Below are 18,020 nucleotides of genomic sequence, written 5' to 3' on the forward strand. Positions count from 1 at the left end.
CCAAAGGGAGCTGAGAAAAAGCCTTCTGAGCACCACAACAGCTCAGACTGTATACTCCCAAAGGGAGCTGATAAAAAGCCTTCTGAGCTCCACAGCAGCTCAGACTGTATACTCCCAAAGGGAGCTGAGAAAAAGCCTTCTGAGCTCCACAGCAGCTCAGACTGTATACTCCCAAAGGGAGCTGAGAAAAAGCCTTCTGAGCACCACAGCAGCTCAGACTGTATACTCCCAAAGGGAGCTGAGAAAAAGCCTTCTGAGCACCACAACAGCTCAGACTGTATACTCCCAAAGGGAGCTGAGAAAAAGCCTTCTGAGCACCACAGCAGCTCAGACTGTATACTCCCAAAGGGAGCTGAGAAAAAGCCTTCTGAGCTCCACAGCAGCTCAGACTGTATACTCCCAAAGGGAGCTGAGAAAAAGCCTTCTGAGCACCACAGCAGCTCAGACTGTGTACTCCCAAAGGGAGCTGAGAAAAAGCCTTCTGAGCACCACAGCAGCTCAGACTGTGTACTCCCAAAGGGAGCTGAGAAAAAGCCTTCTGAGCACCATAGCAGCTCAGACTGTATACTCCCAAAGGGAGCTGAGAAAAAGCCTTCTGAGCACCACAGCAGCTCAGACTGTGTACTCCCAAAGGGAGCTGAGAAAAAGCCTTCTGAGCACCACAGCAGCTCAGACTGTGTACTCCCAAAGGGAGCTGAGAAAAAGCCTTCTGAGCACCACAGTAGCTCAGACTGTATACTCCCAAAGGGAGCTGAGAAAAAGCCTTCTGAGCACCACAGCAGCTCAGACTGTGTATTCCCAAAGGGAGCTGATAAAAAGCCTTCTGAGCACCATAGCAGCTCTGACTGTATACTCCCAAAGGGAGCTGAGAAAAAGCCTTCTGAGCATCACAGCAGCTCATACTCCCAAAGGGAGCTGAGAAAAAGCCTTCTGAGCACCACAGCAGCTCAGACTGTGTACTCCCAAAGGGAGCTGAGAAAAAGCCTTCTGAGCACCACAGCAGCTCAGACTGTATACTCCCAAAGGGAGCTGAGAAAAAGCCTTCTGAGCACCACAGCAGCTCAGACTGTATACTCCCAAAGGGAGCTGAGAAAAAGCCTTCTGAGCACCACAGCAGCTCAGACTGTATACTCCCAAAGGGAGCTGAGAAAAAGCCTTCTGAGCATCACTGCAGCTCAGACTGTATACTCCCAAAGGGAGCTGAGAAAAAGCCTTCTGAGCACCACAGCAGCTCAGACTGTATACTCCCAAAGGGAGCTGAGAAAAAGCCTTCTGAGCACCACAGCAGCTCAGACTGTATATTCCCAAAGGGAGCTGATAAAAAGCCTTCTGAGCACCATAGCAGCTCTGACTGTATACTCCCAAAGGGAGCTGAGAAAAAGCCTTCTGAGCATCACAGCAGCTCAGGCTGTATACTCCCAAAGGGAGCTGAGAAAAAGCCTTCTGAGCACCACAGCAGCTCAGACTGTGTACTCCCAAAGGGAGCTGAGAAAAAGCCTTCTGAGCACCACAGCAGCTCAGACTGTATACTCCCAAAGGGAGCTGAGAAAAAGCCTTCTGAGCACCACAGCAGCTCAGACTGTATACTCCCAAAGGGAGCTGAGAAAAAGCCTTCTGAGCATCACAGCAGCTCAGGCTGTATACTCCCAAAGGGAGCTGATAAAAAGCCTTCTGAGCACCACAGCAGCTCAGACTGTATACTCCCAAAGGGAGCTGAGAAAAAGCCTTCTGAGCACCACAGCAGCTCAGACTGTATACTCCCAAAGGGAGCTGAGAAAAAGCCTTCTGAGCATCACTGCAGCTCAGACTGTATACTCCCAAAGGGAGCTGAGAAAAAGCCTTCTGAGCACCACAGCAGCTCAGACTGTATACTCCCAAAGGGAGCTGAGAAAAAGCCTTCTGAGCACCACAACAGCTCAGACTGTATACTCCCAAAGGGAGCTGAGAAAAAGCCTTCTGAGCACCATAGCCGCTCAGACTGTATATTCCCAAAGGGAGCTGAGAAAAAGCCTTCTGAGCACCACATCAGCTCAGACTGGATACTCCCAAAGGGAGCTGGGAAAGATTAAATGAATACTATTGGAACAATGACCAGGCCACTAATATGAAGTACATTGAGATGGTGTTGTGAAATGCGCTTTATAACAACTTGCTATTATATCTAGTATTGTTCAACATTAATTCACTGAACCTCTTCTTGTTATTTCCAGGTCAGGTTTTAGCCGAGAAACATTTCCGATCTAAATTTGCTCCGAACAGCGTCGCAATTGCTCAGTTCTGTGTCCAGAAGTTGCACATCAAAGTTGTACCTGCCGTTTGAATCTTCCTGGATGCAAAGGAGAAAGTACGGTAAGATCATTTTGGTTATTCTTCTTTCTAAAGACAGTCTCCTGAGGTTGACTCAAGCAAGTTAGTTGAAACAATGAGACAGATTAAAAACTCACTCCGCATTATTAAAGTTAATAACGATCTACTAAAAGTTAAAGTAGTAGTCCTGACTGAATTTCTAGCTTCTGCCCAGCTAGTAGAACTAAGAAGTCTCCCAAGTTTTGGGAATCTACTTTGGGGTAGTAGAATATAAAACAAGAGTTGAAATATGTATTGGTTCGGCACTTGAGACTTCTCAGCCTCCTTCCAGATCTCATCTCTGGAATATCATTTCTGTAATGGAAACATTTCTGTAACAGATCAGTATTGCTTGTACATGAGGACCTTAATGAACAATGACTTGTTTTTATCCCTTCGTGATTGTTGGTTATGAGGACTTGGGAAATCAAAATGGCTTTAGGATTGTTGGTTATGAGGACTTGGGAAATCAAAATGGCTTTAGGATTGTTGGTTATGAGGACTTGGGAAATCAAAATGGCTTTAGGATTGTTGGTTTTGAGGACTTGGAAAATCAAAACGACTTTAGGATTGTTGGTTTTGAGGACTTGGAAAATCAAAACGTCTTCAGAATTGTTGGTTTTGAGGACTTGGGAAATCAAAACATCTTCAGGATTGTTGGTTTTGAGGACACTGAAGTTCATTGTCAACACCCTGTAGCCTACTACAGTACGTTGTACATTCACTGTGTATTGTTGTACACTCATGGAGTTGTTTACACCATGTACACTGCCAAGTTCATTGTTAAAACAGCCCAGACAACTGTTCAACACATAGACGTGCAGTATCGCTAGCTCCATGACCTTTGACACTGAAGTTCGTTGTCAACATACAGTACTGCAGTACGTTGTATGTTGTATAGGTATATTAATCCAGCAACTGTGGACACACCCCGCACAGTACAAAGTACAAACTTGCTACATAGGTGTTTTTGTGACTGTATTTGTTGGTGGTGTTTTTGTGACTGTATTTGTTGCGACATAATCCTGCATTCTACCAGGAAATAAGAGACTGTTGTAAACTCAGTGAACATCCTGACAGGATTGCAGACGTATCTTGGACATCTTTTTGAACAGTACTAAGTGCTTAGGTGAGTACAGATCACAAACTGATTCAACTTTGCTAAAATACTCTGGCAGCTTATTTAAAACAGGCCTAAGATTGTATACAAATACCACTTAATTTGTGCAGTATAATTTGTTTGTAATTTGCAGCCTAGATGATAATGATTTTATCTTTGGTTTACATTTAAAAGTTTTGTACAATTAACACGACTACATGGTTTATGAAATCATTCAGGGTAGAAATCTGTTTCCTAGCTCGATGATTGTCTCAGATTAGAATGAATTTACCGTTCAATGCAATGGAAGTAATGGCTGATTATTAAGGGTCATTCTTCTCAATTGGTTGCAACATTTTCTAAGACTTGAATTCAGTGTTATGAACAAAAAGAGACGATATCCCAATAATTAAATAATCAACAGTTTACTATGCAAAGGACTTGTCTCATTTATCGTTCATGTTTTTACCTTTAAGGGAAGGTATTATTTGATTATCAATCTTAAAGGTAGTGGTCGATCAAAACTTGTTTGACATCTTTGGCATTAATAGGCCCTACTTCAGACATTTTTTATCTTTGTTGATTGAAAGGACTTGGGATGCGACTCAACCAATACGCCTCTCTTAATACTTAAATGCATGACGTCATAATTCTTACCAAAAATGAGGCTATGGGCGCACTTCCCCCATCGCAGTGGCTGCGCCCATCGCCTCGTTTTGGAGTTAGCATTGTGCAGACCTCATGCATAAATATTAAGAGAGGCGTATAGACTTTGAAAATAAATAAATTGCCTGTTGCCATAGTAACATGCCAATTAGTGTTTAGGTCATTCTTTGCATATCTGGGTTCTTAAAGGTTCTGTGTACTTTTTGTAGGTCCAACGACACAATGTCCACAGATCTACATTAAACTTACACGGTTTAAAGATAATGGTGGTATAAAGCTCCCCTTAAAATAGTTCTTGCTGAGAATTTGTAGTTTCTGAGAAATTAGAAGAAAATAAATCACAAACAAATTATTTTCAGTTCTGCTTATTTCCAGCAAAATTCAAGAATATTGTAAATGCTTGCACTTTAGTCCTCTCTTGCCTTAATGTATTTTTGGGGATTAAGGAGACATACGCCTTTTGGCGATAGTTATTTTTTTAACTTTTATGCTCTCCTGGGCACCCCACTGTTGTTTTACATGTACTTTGTTTTCTTAAATATGTTTAATGTATGTACATTTGCTTGTAAATGTGATTGCCCGAATAAATATTATTATTATTATTATTATTAGTGTTCACAGCTATTTAATCAGAAAGACTCAATTTCACTAGAAGTTCATATTATTATATTTGGAGTCCCCAATATTCAGTGCCCAACCAATGAGTCCCAAATCCCATTGGTATTAAACTATTTGTAAACTGACTAAATAGATGCTTATGGTTGTTTCAAAGCTGATTGAAAATTGCTACATCAAAGAAATCTTCATGTTCACTTAGAATGTTTTAACATTCTAAGTGAACATGAAGATTTGACATTGAATGATGAAATATTAAAATGTTTTATTACATTCCCATCTAATGTACAATACCTGGTTCAAATTGATGTAGAATAGCAAGAGCCGTTCAGGCAAACTGAATGTTAACTATTTTGATTTGGGGTTTGAACAAAGACAAATTTAGGCCTACTACAGTGGGACTTGAACCACTGACCCCTGGAGTGCGTTTTGGCGACCCCAACCAAAAACTGTTTTTGACGTCACAACCAAAACGGTAACTGAGCTCACAACTCGGTTGACGTTCAGTCTGAACAGCAGAACCAACGACCAACAACTGAAACAGTTTTTGGTTGGGGTTGCCAAAACGCACTCCTGGATACATGTGCTGGCGCTCTACCAACTATAGCTGATTGGCTTTGAGCTGACTGGCTATGAGCTGACTGGCTATGAGCTGACTGGCTATGAGCTGACTGGCTATGAGCTGAATGGCTTTGAGCTGACTGGCTATGAGCTGACTGGCTATGAGCTGACTGGATTGCATGGTTGGCTTGTGCGTATAGCGCTCACCTCTCACCAAGATGACTCCGGTTCCATTCCTGGCCAGGGCCATATGTGAGTTGAGTTGTGCGTTTGTTCTCTGCTGTGCATCCAGGGTTTTCCAGACCATTCGGTTTTCCTCCCTCGGGAAAATCAAACACTTTCGATCTTGGCTTTGCTCTGTGGTCATAATGGGTTGATGTGGCTGGCAGCCAAAGGCGCCCTTGCATGCCTGCTTCTCGAACACGTTGTAGCCGCATCCTTCGCAATTCAGCTCTTAGCTGCGAGTAAGGATGATTAGCACCCCAAATTATTATCTAGCCCTGTGTTGTCAGTCTCTCTATGTTGGCTAGATAGCTCAGTTGGTCTACAAAGCACTGCCATGTTAATCTGGAGGTCCATGGTTGGAGTCCCACTCTAGTGATAATGTTTGTTCTGTTACGAACCTCACATTGATCCTTGTGCCTTACTAGCGCCCTCTTTTGACCCAATAACTAATCAATGTATTGACTTGAGATCAATGTTCGATTCGATATAATCTAGAATTGCTTAGCTCTTACTTCCACATACGTCACAAGGACCCTCTGTCCAGTCAGCACATTTTGATGTCGGACGCTGGATCGTCCGAGGGCCAGTGCTTCTCCCACTCATGCATATTCAGTGAAGCTTTGTTTGCAACCTAGTAAACCACTCCCTCCACACACGACGCAGAACTTTGTGCTTTATCAATTGCCTGTGTACAGGAAGCAATGCCATAATGACGTGCGTAATGATAGCACACGAACCATAATGCCATGCGTGCTAGCGGAAGCCATAGCCTCACGCACGTATTTGTTGTACACGAAATACAATGACATGCCAATGTGCGTAATCATTTGTACACGAAATACAATGCCATGCCAATGTGCGTAATCATTTGTACACGAAGTGCAATGCAATTTTGTACACGGGTGATTTAGCGTGTAATTCCCAATGTAATATCCTCATGCACATTCTTAATTGTACACAAGCAATGGGAAGCCCCGTCTTACTCTCAACTGTCAATCACTTTAACCTTACTACCCACAACTCCTTATTTGGGTTATCAATTTGCCACGTCCGACGACCTTCCAGCATTGCAGTCTTCAATTGGTCAATACCCCTAATTGGCTTAATTCAGTTCTATACTCCAGCTTTCTATAAAAGCCCAGGATTTTCCTCATTCGGCAGAGACGGAGAATAGAGAAAATGTTATGACGTTGAGAAGTAACAACTCCAGACAAGAACTCGATGTATACTCCGAGTAAATGTTCCAACCACATTCCAGATATTATGTTCCAGATATTAGTACTCCATAGACCCAGTACCTCAGTTCTCCTTTTTATGATTAGTGGCTTATAAACCGAATATTAACACTAGTGGCATTATTGCGCTACCACATCACATGTTGTTATGTCATCAGTGATTCAGCTGTGAATAAATTACCAGTTCATGTTGTCAGTAAAGTCAGACTCTTGCAACTTTATTATTGTCTTCCTCGTATGTGATAGGCCAGCACACTCGCCTCATGCGAGGAACGCAACAGTTCAAAACCAAATCAATTAAAATTTATCCGGTCAGTTTCCCTTGTGGTTTATAATATTTGATTAATGAGTTTGTTATTTTCTTTTATTCAGATCAAAATGGCATTTTCTAAACCAGCACAAGGTTCAGCTCTGGAGAAAATCCGAAAGGATTATCTGGAGTGCAGTATTTGTCAAGAGGAGTACACGGAACCCAAACTACTAGACTGTCTTCACAGCTTCTGTAAACACTGTTTACTTGAATATCACACTACCAACTACAAAGATGCAAAGATGCTTATTTGTCCTTTGTGTCGAAAGGAGACACAACTTCCTGAGACGGGTGTTGAAGATTTCAAGAGTAACTTCATTTTAACTGGTCTTGCAAGTCAACTGGAGCAGGTCAGTTCACTTGAACACAGCAAGTTGGTCTGTAATTTATGTGAGGAAAAAAACAAGGCAACACATTTCTGTTATGACTGCCCCATGTTTATTTGTGCAAACTGCTACAAAATGCACAAGAAAATTCCCTCATTGTTAAGCCATACAGTAGCTACTTTGAAAGACGTTAGCGATGGGAAAACTGCAATGAAAAAAACAAAACCCAAACGTCATCCAGAATGCCAAACTCATGAAGGTGAAGTGATGAGGTTCTACTGTACAACATGTGATGTGATGATTTGTAGAGATTGCACTGTCATAGATCACCGTAATCCACAACATGAGTATATTGAATGCAACCAAGCCTCATCCACATACAAAAAGTCATTGGCTCAACTCTTTACTCCCCTTGAAGAAACCATGAAGAAGCTTGAACAATCTCAAGCAACTGCCTCAACAATGAAAGACAACCTAAACATTGCAGTTGAGAGAACCATGGCAGAGGTGAAGAACAGAGCGGATGAGATCAGGGCTGAGGTAACGGCTCAAGAGAGTCGCATCATGGATGAAATACAAACCATCCTTAAAGATCGGAACAAGAAATTGAAGGAGTTTGAGCAGGCAGTGAGTGTAAACTTGCAGCAAATACAGCAATCATTGCAGACTGCCAAAGACATCAGTAAGAATTCATCAGTGCCTGACTTCCTTGCAAGCTATCCAACAATCAGTAAGGACTTGAAATTACTTGGAGATCAAAATCAACCCAAGATAGATTCGACCCTGGACCATCTGGGATTCACTCCAGGGGTTTGTGATATCTCCCTGGGTAATCTGAGTATGAAGGAGCCAAAGTGGGAGCTTTGTTTGGAGTATGATGAAGGAATCGATGGGGCTTGGGATATTGATGCCTCTGTACCTGGGGATGAGATGGCAGTGGCAGACTACAGGAATAAAAGAGTGGCAATCTACGACACTAAGGGACAACAGAAGAAAACTATCCCACTTTTAAGCTGTAAGTTCCCTACAAATCATTTAGTCAGGGGTATATTGTTGTAAATCTCAGATATAACTGTGGAAAAAAGTACTCTTGTTTGGTTTTCAAGGTGACAGTCAAAGAGTATTCAATGAAAACAAGGATTTAATCCAGTCCATTACCACAATCAAATATGAGAACTATTTATAAAACATTGTTTGCTTTTCTCAACTCAAGTCAATCATTAAACTGTTCAAACATCACAGCATTGGTTGTGATCAATACAAGGTTTCCATGGTAGTCAAACTGTATGTCATGAAATTGAATGGTTCTTGCTATTTCACTGTACCTTGTAGACTAGGACTACATTCATCCGCTGCATGATCACTAAATCCACTCTGCTGCTGTCATTCTTAATAATTGACATTCCACTAATTAACACCAACAAAAGCAGCTTAATACCAAATTAATGTTAAATAAATAAATTATTAAATAAATAAAATAATTATTTTGGTGAAAACAGAAAAGAAGAGTTAAAAAGAAAGAATTCAATACTATTTTGTTCTTGATTAATAGTAACCTTGCTAATATGAACAAATTGTTGTTAATTGTTCTACTGTATGTCATTGTTACATGTCATTGTTACATGTATGATTGTGAATTGGAAGCAACATACAAAGAGCTTTTACAACCCAGGAAACATTCAATTAAAAATCATCTCTTTTTAATTTTTTTTACAAAAATCAAATTATTGTAAATTTTTTTTCAAATGAATATTCATTCATTATATTGGGTTCTATCCGTTTGTTTATCTGTTTTCCAGGCCCTTGGGCTGTTGCTGCATTCCAGAATCAGTTAGTGATTGTAGATAGGACCAACTCTGTCAAGATGTACAATAGGAATGGCAACAAGATATTTGAATTCCACACAGTGCCTCATAGTGAAGTGGGCAAGACATCAGTATACCTCTTCAGTGTAGCAGTCATAAAGGATACAATCATGGTCGGGGATGTGGAGAGGTCAGTTATAACTAAACACAGATCCAGTGATGGTTCACTCATTGACACTGTTTCAGTTCAGACTGAACCTTTCTACTTGGCCATTGACAGCAAGGACAGAGTTGTAGTCAGTGGTTTGGACAGACAACAAGTAGACATTGTTGACATCACTGGTACTACACTATTCAGCATCAATCCAAAGATCAATAGTCAACCAGTTAGATACTGCAAAGGTGTATGCTGTGACAGCTCAGCTATCTACATTGCAGTGTGCAATGGGGATAACAACACTGGTCATATTCATCAGTATGACACTCAGGGTAGATTTCTCAGCTGTATTGCTCAGGGTCTGTACAACCCAGTGGGAATCTCATTGACATCAGATGGTCAGCAGCTTGCAGTGGCAGACTGGCATTCAGTGAAGATTTATAACAAGGTGTATTGATATCTAATAATGATGATACTGGTCAAATACTGTTTCATTGATTGAACTGACCACAAAATTATGTCAATCAAATTAAATCACAAAGTTGTGCAAACTGAAAAGTTCAAATAATCACTTAATTTCCATTCTCAATATGATGACATTGAGTTGATTAATTCTGTCTGTAATACCTGGTTGCAAATCTTTACATTGTTGACTCATTTTGCATTTTGCAGTCAAATAATGTTCTGATACAAACTCGAGTACCAGGCTTGTCTATTTTAAATGGTTTTGTAAAAACATTCCATCGGGCAGGAACTAGTATTTGCAAGAAATAGTAGCAGAAAATAGTATTTGCAAGAAATAGTTAGCATTATTACATTATGGGGTTGTTCATTAAGTAGTGCAACCTTTTCCTTTTGATAAGAGAAGCAATCTATGAAGTTTAACATTGCATGCAACGAGTTGCTTTGAAAATCATTACTCATCAAAATGTAATAAAACTAACTATTGTATATTGTGCCATAATTTGCTTTCTAAGTTAGATTACGTTTATTATTAGAAAAGTTGTAAGCAATATATGAAAGTGCCTTAACATTCAAAACAATGTGAAATGTATATTTTATTGTTATCATCACATTTCAAGACACTGGACACCTTTGATAATTGTCAAATACCAGTCTTCTCACTTGGTGGATCTCAACATAAAACCTGTGAAAATTTGAGCTCGGTTGGTCGTCAAAGTTGGGAGAGAATAATTGAAGTAAAAACACCTTTGTCACACAAGTTGTGTGCTTTCAGATGCTTGAATTGGAGACCTCAATTGAGGTCTCAAATTCAATTCAAATATTTTAGTAAGAAAATACTTCTTTCTCAAAAACTACGTTCTTTCAGAGGGAGCCGTTTCTGACAATGTTTTGTACTATCAACAGCTCTCCAATGCTCATTACCAAGTTAGTTTTTGAGCCAACAGATATTTTGAGTAATTACCAACAGTGTCCAGTGCCTTTAAAGGAACATGACAGAATTGGTAAGAAAAAAAAAACCTGTCTCAGATTACAGATTACAGATTCACGATCTAATGATGATGATGGCAGAAAAAATCTCTTGAAACATTTCTGTCTGAAATGTCATATTTGATGAGAAATAAATAAAATTTATCTCGCGTTTGGAGTTTATCGCTCAGTGAGCTTTTAATTTATTCTTTTTTCGCATCATTGTCATCCAAAATATGTAATAATTTGTTCACTATTTCTCACTACCAAAATGGCTGATTGACCTCAAACTTCTACAGGTTTGTCTGTTGATGTATATGGTGGATTACATAAAGTGCTTAAACTGCCAGCAACTGTTTTGTTAGCAAAAACCAATTCTGTAATGTTCCTTTCAATCTGGGCCTGAACGTTCCTTTTTGTATTTTGGGAGGGATTCAGCAGCCGATTTCATGAAAGGCTAGGATTAATCTTTTTTCGAGTTAGGACGAGTTGTCCTAACTTAGGATGGGTTCAATGCGTTCTTATGTCTTTAGATATGGAACATAACTCATTCTGAGGGGTTAGATTAATCCTAATATGAGTTAGGACGAGTTGTCCTAACTTAGGATGGGTTCAATGCGTTCTTATGTCTTTGGATACGGAACATAACTCATTCTGAGGGGTTAGATTAATCCTAATTCGAGTTAGGATGAGTTGTCCTAACTTAGGATGGGTTCAATGCGTTCTTATGTCTTTAGATATGGAACATAACTCATTCTGAGGGGTTAGATTAATCCTAATTTGAGTTAGGACGAGTTGTCCTATTTAGGATGGGTTCAATGCGTTCTTCTGTATTTAGATACGGAACATAACTCGTTCTGAGGGGTTAGATTAATCCTAATTCGAGTTAGGACGAGTTGTCCTTACTTAGGATGGGTTCAATGCATTCTTATGTCTTTAGATACGGAACATAACTCATTCTGAGGGGTTAGATTAATCCTAATTCGAGTTAGGACGAGTTGATCTAACTTAGGATGGGTTCAATGCATTCTTATGTCTTTAGATACGGAACATAACTCGTTCTGAGGGGTTAGATTAATCCTAATTCGAGTTAGGACGAGTTGTTCTAACTTAGGATGGGTTCAATGCGTTCTTATGTCTTTGATAGATACGGAACATAACTCATTCTGAGGGGTTAGATTAATCCTCAGTTAGGAAGAGTTTAGTGAAATCAACGGCAGGAGACTCTTGCAACAGAAATCATTTTGTTCATTTAAAATCATTAATTGTTCTGTAAAGTAAATCATTTTAATATTTTGGATTTTTACCCAAACTCATTTTGTCTTTTTCAATCCATTGTTTGCACAGACTGACTAGCTGTAAAGTAGTTGAATTGTAGTTTTTGGAGTTTGATCTGTATATAACCAAGACTGACATTGCAGTTGATTATTGCTCATGTAGACTTGTTTAGATGAATGCTATATCTGTCTCTTATTGTAATCCCAACTTTAGACATTGTCAATAAATCTAGATTGATATTGCAGTTGATTATTGCTCATGTAGACTTGTTTAGATGAATGCTATATCTGTCTCTTATTGTACTCTCAACTTTAGACATTGTCAATAAATCTAGATTAATATTGCAGTTGATTTTTGTTCATGTAGACTTGTTTAGATGAATGCTATATCTGTCTCTTATTGTAATCCCAACTTTAGACATTGTCAATAAATCAAGATTGATATTGCAGTTGAATCTTGCTCATGTAGACTTGTTTAGATGAATGCTATATCTGTCTCTTATTGTACTCTCAACTTTAGACATTGTCAATAAATCTAGATTGATATTGCAGTTGATTATTGCTCATGTAGACTTGTTTAGATGAATGCTATATCTGTCTCTTATTGTACTCTCAACTTTAGACATTGTCAATAAATCTAGATTGATATTGCAGTTGATTATTGCTCATGTAGGCTTGTTTAGATGAATGCTATATCTGTCTCTTATTGTACTCCCAACTTTAGACATTGTCAATAAATCTAGATTAATATTGCAGTTGATTATTGCTCATGTAGACTTGTTTAGATGAATGCTATATCTGTCTCTTATTGTACTCCCAACTTTAGACATTGTCAATAAATCTAAATTGATATTGCAGTTGATTATTGCTCATGTAGACTTGTTTAGATGAATGCTATATCTGTCTCTTATTGTACTCCATACTTTAGACATTGTCAATAAATCTAGATTGATATTGCAGTTGATTATTGCTCATGTAGACTTGTTTAGATGAATGCTATATCTGTCTCTTATTATACTCCCAACTTTAGACATTGTCAATAAATCTAGATTGCTATTGCAGTTGATTATTGCTCATGTAGACTTGTTTAGATGAATGCTATATCTGTCTCTTATTGTACACTCAACTTTAGACATTGTCAATAAATCTAGATTGATATTGCAGTTGATTATTGCTCATGCAGACTTGTTTAGATGAATGCTATATCTGTCTCGTACTCTCAACTTTAGACATTGTCAATAAATCTGGAGATGATTCCTACTCTATTATTATTTCTGTCAAGTGAAAATTTATTCCACTATCTCTCTTCCTTATTCATTTTCCTTGTCTTGTAAAAACTGCTCTGAGCTTAGAGGTATTTTCCAATGTACAAACGTACAAACCTGGCCTGCGTGCATTGTGTATAAATCTTTCAGCATTTTATAAAAACTGGAATGACTGGCACCCCCGAACAAAGAAACTGATAAAATAGGAAGACATAGCTCAGTTGGAAGAGCACTGGCACATTAATCTGGAGGTCTGTCAAAGTGTTTCCATTTTGTATTTAGTTTTGGCTCGCGGAATTCTTTAGTCTTTTCAGTTCGCGGTTATTTGGTCAGGCAGCCCATGGTCCGTTTTAAGTTGTGTTGTGTTACGCGTAGTAAAAGTTCGTTTATTGTTCTGGGGTCGAGGTTCAGAGAATTCCTTATTTGGTCATGATATTTGGTTTGGGTTTTGTGAATGGGTACATTATGAACATGGTATGTGGAATGTAGGTGTGGCAATCGTGGGAATGTTTCGTGGGTAGGGATATAGTTAATGTAGAGTAGTATGGACGATGACTCTGACCGAGCATGGTCGCTTGTAACGGTAGAGATTTAGAGAGTGAGTGAGAGTGGGTCGATTGTAACCACCCGGCGAGTGGGTTCAGCCCTCGCAGGTTTTAGGGCAGACTCCACCGTAGAAAGAGTTTCTGTGAGATATAAAGTCCACGGCGGAGTTTTGTGATTTTTGGAAAGTCTTCAGTGACCGATTTCCACCGGCGCCCACAGCCTGGAACCGTGCCCTCCTACACTGAATATCATGGCCACCAAACCCCGATTTAAATAAGACGCACGACGCCCAACCCTTGGCGATGAAGAGTTCAGTCAACCATCGACCGACTTCATGGGGCTAAAACTAAGGCCGTATACCTGAAGGACGGACTGTTGAAGTCGCCGAGCATGTTAATTTTGTTATATGTTTTAATGCAAGCTGGCCAAAGATGTGCTCTGAATAATTGATTTATTCGAGTGGACGAACCCTTGAGTTCAATCCAAGCAAGTTGTAAATAATTTGTACCTTTGAGTTAAACATGAACAAGAAAAGTTGTGATTTGTAATTGTTTATTGTTTCAACCTAGGCTTGAAAGAAGCACCCTTAAGTTATCCAAGAAGAAAGTTGTGTATTTTAAGTGATTTAATTAATTCATTGGTTTCCTCGGCCAACCAAGGGCGTAAGAAAACACACCTTGAGGTTACGACCTAACAAACTGTACTATATTTTCTGTAAATTTCTGTAAATATTAATCCCCCGTATATGTTAAAAGAACTTGGTTTATTTCAAGAAGAAGAATTGTGTTCATCCTGTCAATTTATTTGAGTTCATTTGATGCATATGTCACTATATTACTTTCTTTGTAAATCAATGTGACAAGGTCGTTGGTTTAAGTCCCACTGTATTCAATTTGTCTATTTTCAACCCCAATTCATTTTTTAAAGTTCATAATTTCATACATTGATCATAGGCTTGCTAAATTATTTGATCTTGACAATAATAATAAAAATAATAATAATAATAATAATAATAATGGACATTTTTATAGTGCTGATATTCGCCGCAAGCGGCGCTCATGGCACTTTTTTTTTATATTTTAAAAAAAATAAAAATTTTTGTATGCAAGTCGCCAGACACACAAGGCCTGAAGGCCACTTCAAGGTGTGGGCTACAATTATTTTTGTCCAGAGGCCGTTGCCACCTACTCCTAGGGCTGAAACAGGGTTACCCCTTTTACAGTCCATACGGATGTAAGCTTGGGTATCATCAATCCGAAGCCTGGCCAGTAGAGCAGAAAGCACTACCTCCCCAATTTTATGTAGCAAGTGTCACGACCGGGATTCGAACCCACACTGCTGATCAAACACCAGAGCTTGAATCCGGTGCTCTTAACCGCTTGGCCATGACACGCCAATATGGACAGAACAATAGTCTTTTTGTGATGATTCTGAATCAATAAGTTGTTTATATTTCAAGGATCTATGATTAATAACAAGAAACTCAATAATTGTAAACACCTTTATGACAATTCTTTGTGCATTATCTTGCAGCTCAATCTGGTTTATGGAACCAACAAGACCCGTGTTGGAAAGGACTCTGTGGATGACTTTGATTGTTGTTGCTTGACCCTACAACCCTGCACCAACCGTGTCATAAGGTATGTATAGACCCTATTCACACAACGCGCAGCTCACATACACGGGCGTCTCCGGTCGACCCCCCTGACGAAACTTGCTTAGCAGATGAGTTTACCTGTCCTCCTGACCGAACTTGCTTAGCAGATCTGTCTCTCAACCAAAGCTTGCTGAGCAGATGCGTTTACCTGTCTCCCAATCAAAGCTTGCTGAGCAGATGAGTTTACTTGTCCACCTGACCAAACTTGCTTAGCAGATCTGTCTCTCAACCAAAGCTTGCTGAGCAGATGAGTTTATCTGTCTCTCAACCAAAGCTTGCTGGGCAGATGAGTTTACTTGTCCCCCTGACCAAACTTGCTTAGTAGATTTGTTTCTCAACCAAAGCTTGCTGAGCAGATGAGTTTATCTGTCCCCCTGACCAAACTTACTTAGCAGAACTGTTTCTCAACCAAAGCTTGCTGAGCAGATGAGTTTATCTGTCCCCCTGACCAAACTTGCTTAGCAGATCTGTCTCTCAACCAAAGCTTGCTTAGCAGACGAGTTTATCTGTCTCTTCACCAAAGCTTGCTGAGCAGATGAGTTTACTTGTCCCCCTGACCAAACTTGCTTAGTAGATTTGTTTCTCAACCAAAGCTTGCTGAGCAGATGAGTTTATCTGTCTCTTAACCAAAGCTTGCTGAGCAGATGAGTTTACTTGTCCCCCTGACCAAACTTGCTTAGTAGATTTGTTTCTCAACCAAAGCTTGCTGAGCAGATGAGTTTATCTGTCCCCCTGACCAAACTTACTTAGCAGAACTGTTTCTCAACCAAAGCTTGCTGAGCAGATGAGTTTATCTGTCCCCCTGACCAAACTTGCTTAGCAGATCTGTCTCTCAACCAAAGCATGCTTAGCAGACGAGTTTATCTGTCTCTTCACCAAAGCTTGCTGAGCAGATGAGTTTACTTGTCCCCCTGACCAAACTTGCTTAGTAGATTTGTTTCTCAACCAAAGCTTGCTGAGCAGATGAGTTTATCTGTCTCTTAACCAAAGCTTGCTGAGCAGATGAGTTTACTTGTCCCCTGACCAAACTTGCTTAGTAGATTTGTTTCTCAACCAAAGCTTGCTGAGCAGATGAGTTTATCTGTCCCCCTGACCAAACTTACTTAGCAGATCTGTTTCTCAACCAAAGCTTGCTGAGCAGATGAGTTTATCTGTCCCCCTGACCAAACTTGCTTAGCAGATCTGTCTCTCAACCAAAGCTTGCTTAGCAGACGAGTTTATATGTCTCTCAACCAAAGCTTGCTAAGCAGATGAGTTTATCTGTTTGGCAATCAAAGCTTGCTTAGCAGATGAGTTTATCTGTCTCTCAACCAAAACTTGCTTAGCAGTAGCAGATGAGTTTATCTGTCTCTCAACCAAAGCTGTCTGAGCAGATGAGTTAACTTGTGCCCCTGACCAAACTTGCTTAGCAGATCTGTCTCTCAACCAAACCTTGCTGAGCAGATGAGTTTATCTGTCCCCCTGACCAAACTTGCTTAGCAGATCTGTTTCTCAACCACAACTTGCTTAGCAGATGAGTTTATCTGTCTCCCAACTCAAGCTTGCCTAGCAGATGAACTTATCTGTATCTCAACCAAAGCTTGCTAAGCAGATGAGTTTATCTGTCTCTCAACCAAAACTTGCTTAGCAGTAGCAGATGAGTTTTTCTGTATCTCAATCAAAGCTTGCTAAGCAGATGGGTTTATCTGTCTCTCAACCAAAGCTTTCTAAGCAGATGAGTTTATCTGTATCTCAATCAAAGCTTGCTCAGCAGATGAGTTTACCTGTCTCTCAACCAAAGCTTGCTAAGCAGATGAGTTTATCTGTGTTTCAACCAAAGCTTGCTAAGCAGATTAGTTTATCTGTTTCTAAACCAAAACTTGCTTAGCAGATAAGTTTATCTGTATATCAACCAAAGCTTGCTTAGCAAATGGGTTTATCTGTCTATCACCAAAAGCTTGCTAAGCAGATGAGTTTATCTGTACCCCTGACAAGCTTGCTTTGCAGATGAGTTTACCTATCTCCCAACACAGGCTTGCTTTGCAGATAATTTTACCTGTTTCCAAACCCAAGCTTGCATAGCAAATGATTTTACTTGTTCGCCTACCCAAATTTGCTGAGCAGATGAGTTCAACTACCCCCCCCCATCCCAAGATTGCCTAGCAGATGAGTTTACATGTCCCCAACCAAAGCTTAATTTGCTGATGCAGTTACCTGTCCCCAGAAAAACACATATTTAGTTAGCAGATGAGTTTACTTGTCCTCTACCCAAGATTGCTTAGCAGATGTGTTTACCTGTATCTCACCCAAAACCTGCTTAGTAGATGAGTTTACCTGTCCCCCTACCCAAGATTGCTTAGCAGATGAGTTTACCTGTCCCTTACCAAAAGCTTGCTTAGCAGATAAGTTTATCTGTCTGTCAACTTAATCTTGTTTAGATTATGAGTTTAACTGCCCCCTACCCAAACTTGCTAAGCAGATAAGTTAATCTGTCTCCAAACACAAGTTTGCTCAGGAGAT

At 39.8% G+C, this 18,020-nt stretch overlaps 2 protein-coding genes across 4 annotated transcripts in view; both read left to right on the plus strand.

Moving 5' to 3' along the window:
* The window catches only part of LOC139938775 (E3 ubiquitin-protein ligase TRIM33-like), a 106,166-nt gene that overhangs the window by 42,891 nt on the left and 45,255 nt on the right, over positions 1-18,020 (plus strand). For 2 of the 3 annotated variants that reach the window (XR_011786201.1, XR_011786202.1), the window contains exons 7-8: positions 2,211-2,349; positions 15,398-15,504. The exons of the other annotated variant lie outside the window; for it this stretch is intronic. The gene's annotated coding sequence lies outside the window, so the exon portion shown is untranslated. The remainder of the gene's footprint in view (positions 1-2,210; positions 2,350-15,397; positions 15,505-18,020) is intronic. 3 annotated transcript variants of the gene reach the window in all.
* LOC139938777 (E3 ubiquitin-protein ligase TRIM33-like) lies at positions 3,015-13,305 on the plus strand. The gene is made up of 3 exons (XM_071934401.1): positions 3,015-3,475; positions 7,120-8,398; positions 9,183-13,305. Exons 2-3 carry the CDS (start codon positions 7,126-7,128, stop codon positions 9,800-9,802), a joined length of 1,893 nt encoding a protein of 630 aa, XP_071790502.1. The 5' UTR covers positions 3,015-3,475; positions 7,120-7,125; the 3' UTR covers positions 9,803-13,305.

This window comes from Asterias amurensis, chromosome 6 (assembly GCF_032118995.1).
Source record: "Asterias amurensis chromosome 6, ASM3211899v1".
In the NCBI taxonomy this organism is placed as follows: domain Eukaryota; kingdom Metazoa; phylum Echinodermata; class Asteroidea; order Forcipulatida; family Asteriidae; genus Asterias; species Asterias amurensis.